We start from the raw sequence: 6,217 nt of genomic DNA on the forward strand, positions 1-6,217 counted from the left end.
TATAATGTTCTCATTATTTATCTTCAGCTGTTAAACGTACAAAAATAACTTCACGGTTTAGAAATTAAGGAATAAAACAGATGATGCATAACACAGGCAACAGGTGGGCGGGCTATCTTAAACATGATACTTTGATATATTTTTTAATGTATATTCTTGTAATTCCAATGTGTAATGCACTATAAGTTCATAATGATGTTTTCTTAGTTAAAAATATTATTTAAAAATGCTCTGTATTGTAGAATATATGTCTTTATGAGGAAAACAAGAGTACAGAGCCTTTTACTGACATAAACAACATAAAATAGAAGGCTCTGCTTAAAACTTATATTTAATTGTATATGAAATGTCTATGATATTTAAAACAATAACGTTTTTACATTTGACTAACAAAAATGTGACACTCATTTCTGTTTAAGGTTATAGGAAGCTACTATGGTCATTTATTTTCACCAAAACAAAAGCAAGTAGCTGACTTCCTTGTGCGTCACGTGAGGCTATTTCCTATTCCGGGATTGGTCAGAGATACCGGGAAACTTCCTCGTGACATGTCTGCCGGTATAAATACCACGAGACGCACTCCGACTGCGCAGCACTGGCGTATGAGGGGAAAATGTATCGTCTCGGCCAACAGTCTATCGCTCAGATCGCCTTCGATTTCCTATTTTCTACTGTGCCACGGGAGCATTTTCACTTTACTAGACAATACAATAAAAACTGGTCGTGTATTGGCTGATTTTGGATCAAATTTGGCTTAAATTTGCACGAAAATGCCAAGGACCAAGAAGAAGAATAGCAGGGGTAAGTTCACGCGCGCCCGCAACGCTTTGGCCTTGCTTCCGTGACGGTAGTTGTAGTTCTTTTAGCCCCGCCATCGTATTGTGTTGAATTCAACGTGTTTACACAACGAACTACAAACGGTGGTAGACCGGCTTACGTGAACACAACCTAACGAACCATCGTCTCACAAAGCATTGCTGCTCTCTGTAACGACATAGCTTAAACTTTCCAAATATTTAATTAATTATGAGTTGTTTTATATATATTAAAGGCCATAAGAGTAATCGCTAACTTGAAAAGCTAACGTTAGCCTCTCCCGGCTAAAGTACTCATTCCGTTGATAGATCAACATTATTTAAAAACAAACATTTTGTTTAAAACCTGGTACATTTCTACTAATAATTAGTGCTACTACAGAAGCGTGCTTGTGTTTCTTGAAGGTATAAACAAGATTGGGTGTGCATTGTGAGGTAGGAGTGTTTGGTACAACCCCAATAAAACGGTTTTACAGTATTCGTCATAACTAGCATGTACTAACGTTAAGCTAGTGTATAACGTAGGCATTTGTTTTTCTTTATTGGTTATGGTGACTTGTTGGTAGTGCGGAAACTCACTAAAAGAGGACATCTTGTACTCCATGATATGCCGGGATAGTCATGGTGGCGAGGCGCCGCCCGGTTCTCTGAAATCAGCTGTTGAGGGGGGAAAGCCCACGTTAACGCACATTACTGTAAACACAGATTAAACAGCTGCTTGGTGGATAACATATGAACATTTTAAGCCCGTTACTCTCTACAATGTTGTGGTCAGGACTTAAAGTAAGCACGTTTAGCTGAGACAGCTGCTAACAAACATGTCTTCCAAAGAGGTAAATTTAGGTCATGGTGGCAGAGAAGCCTGTTGCGTCTGGTCTAATCTGGTCTGGTTTCCCTTCAGTTTGGCCACCACCTGTAGATTATCTTCAAAAATAATAACAAGTTGTAGCCATTTTTGTGTGTCCTAAGTTCAAATTGCTGTGGCTGCCATCTTGAATATCTTGAATTGGGTTTAATCTAAAAGCTAAAAGGACATCCAGTGATTGAACATTTTATTCAAGTACTTCATAAGGTGTTTTGCTAAAAAAACAAACAAAAAAAAAAACAAGAGACTTCTAACAAGGTTAAGTCAGGTCATCTGGACGGATTCTTCTTTGTTGAAACATTAAAAGACAAAACCTTTCAACAAAGAAGAATCTGTCCAGATGACCTGTTAATTTATTCTACCTGGATTATTGAGCATGCATCACGACAACAATAGACATCCTTTTCATTTGAGAAGTACTACTGCATTTTATGTAATTAAAGGAAGAACACTGGCCCTTCTGGTGACCCGTCAGTCCAACCTGAACATTGTTTGCACAGGCGTTGAAAAGTCAGTTGACCCTGAAAACATTTTCCTATGACACCTGTAGGTTAAGCGTTGTGAAAGGACCCAAGCTGATTAGATAACTGGGATATTTGCTGCAATACCTGTATGGAGTCTGCCTGGGTTACATAATGGATTTGTACGGTTTTGTTGAGCTGTTGTAACATTTTGTTGAAGCCATTTCCTGCACTTGTTTTTAGGGGGCCAGCATGGCGCTGTGCAGCCTTTTAGTGACGAGGATGCCTCCATTGAGACCCTCAGTCATTGCAGCAGCTTCAGTGATACCACCAGTGTAGCAGATGAAGGTAAGTTTGTTTCTTATTGGTTTCATGAGCTCATAAGTGCACGCGTGCTTGTGAGAGAATTCGACAAGTCTTGAATTGATTTATAGGTGGCGAGACCAGTGAGGACACAGCCCAGGAGGATTTTCAGTACAAGCTGAAGGGGTTCATAGACAGCACTGTGGATAAGAGGTTAAAGTTCTTCCTGAGCTCACATTTCAACATGTTATCTGATAGCGCATTGGTTGTAACACGTCAGCTTTTTAAATGTCTGTCATAAAACTAGGATCTTCCTAGTAACGGAAAATAAAGCAATATTTTGCCATACGAATGGCAGCTAAAAAATATTTTCTTAAGCTTTGAACACATTAGCTATACTAATAAAATGTTTGTCTCCTTAGTGCCAAGACGAGACAAGGAGCTTTGGATGGGCTTAAGACTGCAATGGCTACACGGATCCTGTATGAATTCATCTCAGAGAGAAGAATGACTATCACAGACAGCATCGAACGTTGCCTTAAGAAAGGTATTAAAATGTATAATTTACACTCCCTTGGGGATGTCCGGATTAAGATTTGTTTCTTTTTGTCACGCATAAGAATCAGACAATACGGGTGTCAGTCTGATACTTGCATTATATTTCCTCTTGACCACACAATGTTGAGTATAGTTTCTTTTCCTCTAAGCAGAATGAACAATCCTGTCCATGATACTCCAGAGAAAAATGAGCCAAACTCGCAGTGTAATGCTCTTAATTAGTCTTCAGATGATGCTGCTCACTGGCTTTCATGTATTGAGTTTTGTGCTCAGCTACTGTTTAGCCTAGCACAGAAATATTTAGTTGTAGGATTGAATACGGAATCTGCGCTTTAACTGATTCAGTACATGTGACTGTTAAACGCATCTGTAGCCTCCCTTGTAGTATTAGTACCAGTTTGAATCTTTTCCTGCCTAATGGCTGAGAAAACTGCAACTGGCACTCGGGTGTTGTTAATTTTCAGACCTGTATAGCAGCACAGCTGATGCAATGTAAAACCATTGACCGTATCAGATTGGGATCGTCCAGCTGCTCTGATATTAATCAATGAAAAATGCCTTTTGGGTGGTACTCTAATGTGATGGTGGCTGTCGTACAGTAGCATTAATACTTCTGCCTGTCCCTCACTCTGCCAGGCAAAGGTGAGGAGCAGCGAGCAGCAGCTTCTTTAGCCTGCTTGCTGTGCATTCAGCTGGGCTCAGGAATTGAGAGCAAGGAGGTGTTCAAGACCCTGAAGCCAATCTTCAAAAATATCCTGGCAGATGGAACGGCCAACATACAAGCCAGACAAGCTGTGAGTAGGAATGTAATCTTGGATGCTACAGCAGAAGAATGCGCAACATCAACCCCTTGCCTTAACCCTTAACCAGTGATGTTTAAAAATTTCCACCAATCTCAACTAAAATCTGTTTCTTTGCTTTTCATAGGTGGCGACGAGTCTGGGGCTGTGTACACTTGTTGCAGAGGATGACATTTTTGTAAGCTCTTAAATATTTTTGGTGTCCTGTTTTTTGCTTTGACACGCATGCGCTTGAGGGCATTTCGTAGTAACTGATCCACTGACACATTTGTTTTTCTACAATCCCTGCCTCCAGGACGTGCAGGCTACGATGGAATGTTTTGAGAACCTGTTCACCCGGTCCTACGCGAGGGCGGATGGTACCTGTCCTTCGATCAATCCGCAGACGAGCCAGCTCCACATCAACGCCCTGCTGTCCTGGGCGCTGCTGCTCACAATCTGCTCGGCCAATCAGCTCAAAGATATCCTGCATAAGTAAGATCCTGTCCCATTCATGTTTTATAGCCAAAAGTTCTGTTGTCCTCACTTGTTTTGTCGTGCAGACACCTGTCCAAATTGCAGAGGTTGCTGGAGAGTGATGATGTCAACATGAGGATTGGTGCTGGGGAGACCATTGCTCTGCTCTTTGAGCTGGCCAGGGACATTGACCCAGTGAGTTTGCATTGTTCTGGAAATGATGTGTCCAAAAACAGTGGCGGTACTTCGAATATTTGACTTAATATAAACCCGTTTATTTTGATCAGGAGTTTGACTTTGATGGCTGGGACGAACTGTGTGAGAAACTGAGCGCGTTAGCCACAGACTGCAACAAACACAGAGCCAAGACCGATAAGAGGAAGCAGCGGTCTGTGTTCAGGGACGTACTCAAGGCCGTCGAGGTGAGCCCTTTGGATCAGCCTCAAAAATTGGATTTTGAGGCTTTAAGTTTCTCCCCCTTTTTATCTAGAATGGCTTAAGAGTGAAAGACAGGACTTTTGAATCTTCAGAGATGAAACTTCTCTGTGCCCCTAGGACTGTAGTCGTCTGTGGCCATTTTTATTTTTACCTGCCTGTATGTTTTCCCCAGGAGGGAGATTTCCAAACGGAGACGATTCGCTTTGGAACAGAACGCGTGACCATTGATAGCTGGGTCAGGAAGAGGACCTATGATGCTTTCAGGGAGTTTGTGGGATCTGGAATGAACTACCACCTACAGGTAAACATCTGATGGACCACTGGATGGATTTTAATCCCTGTATGTACATCTACAACTGATTTAGCTTTAAAAATCAGCCCAATTCAAGATGGTTCTCGTAACTGACTGACTTGACTAACACAAAAATGACTAATTTGGATACGTTTTGAGCTGATTAATGACCATTTTTCTTTTTTGAACCAGGCAAATGAATTCATCAGAGACGTGTTTGAGCTGGGACCACCCATTTTGGTTGATTCGGCTACAATGAAGGCCATGAAAATTTCTCGCTTTGAAAGGGTAAGTGTTCATAAAACCCGTTTTTATTCATTTCACATCTCGGTGAAACCTTTTTTTTTTTTTTTTTTTAAATCACATTACTTTGTTTCCCAGCATCTCCATAACTCTGCGGCTTTCAAGGCTCGGACCAAGGCCAGAAGCAAGTTCAGAGACAAGAGGGTGGACGTGGGCGAGTTTTAATACACTTCTGTTGACATTCATAGGTTATTTATTAGGTTTCCTTTCTTTTAGATGAGCTGCCACTACTTTGTGTTGAGGTAATCATTTATCTCCACTGTCTGTATTAAATCTTCACCTTCTGCAAATGTAGAACATCGTTTTATTCCAGCAGCTGTGCTTTTTGAAATGCGGCTACGTATAAACGGGATGTTTTTGGTCTCGGTCCAACAGGAAGTGTTTTCCGCATTACGGGGTAACTAATGCTGTGCGTCAATATGTTGGTGTTGTACATATTTCTGAATTTTTCTCATTGTGATATATATTCATTGCTTTTTTTTTTTCTCCTTAAACATTTTAAATAATTTATAATTTTGTGATATTTGTGTTTAAATCTAAAATTGTGTCTAACCCTCCAGACTTGAGTTGCACTACTTGGGTAGGTTGGTGTATTTTTGAAGAATCTTGATGATATTGACTTTAGTTGTGGTTCCATATTATTGGAAAGGATGGTGAAATAAACACTGAAATGCAACAAGTTGATGTTACTGTTTTTATATAGTAATTATAAACTTGAGTGGTTAATTTGTTGATTGGGATTCTGGTCAGTCAAGTGTGTTGGGATTTTTAAAAACTTAGCAGAAGTGGCCTAAAACCAAACTGTTTACATCTTTTTTTTACTTTCCACCTGCCTGAGATGAATCAAAAACCCTGCACATCAGATTGGAGATATTTCAACCAAAATAACTGAGCAGATCACCATTTTCATTCAAACTTTATTCATA

At 40.3% G+C, this 6,217-nt stretch overlaps 1 protein-coding gene across 1 annotated transcript; it reads left to right on the top strand.

Annotated features, from left to right (window-relative positions):
* Positions 1 to 588: 588 nt before the first annotated feature.
* On the top strand, positions 589 to 5,937 carry ifrd1 (interferon-related developmental regulator 1). The gene is made up of 12 exons (XM_037696004.1): positions 589 to 801; positions 2,385 to 2,489; positions 2,576 to 2,657; positions 2,867 to 2,991; positions 3,639 to 3,796; positions 3,930 to 3,980; positions 4,098 to 4,276; positions 4,345 to 4,453; positions 4,546 to 4,680; positions 4,869 to 4,997; positions 5,181 to 5,276; positions 5,370 to 5,937. Exons 1-12 carry the CDS (start codon positions 771 to 773, stop codon positions 5,454 to 5,456), a joined length of 1,287 nt encoding a protein of 428 aa, XP_037551932.1. The 5' UTR covers positions 589 to 770; the 3' UTR covers positions 5,457 to 5,937.
* The last annotated feature ends 280 nt before the right edge of the window (positions 5,938 to 6,217 follow it).

Source organism: Nematolebias whitei, chromosome 22 (assembly GCF_014905685.2).
Source record: "Nematolebias whitei isolate Nwh7 chromosome 22, NemWhi1, whole genome shotgun sequence".
In the NCBI taxonomy this organism is placed as follows: Eukaryota; Metazoa; Chordata; class Actinopteri; order Cyprinodontiformes; family Rivulidae; genus Nematolebias; species Nematolebias whitei.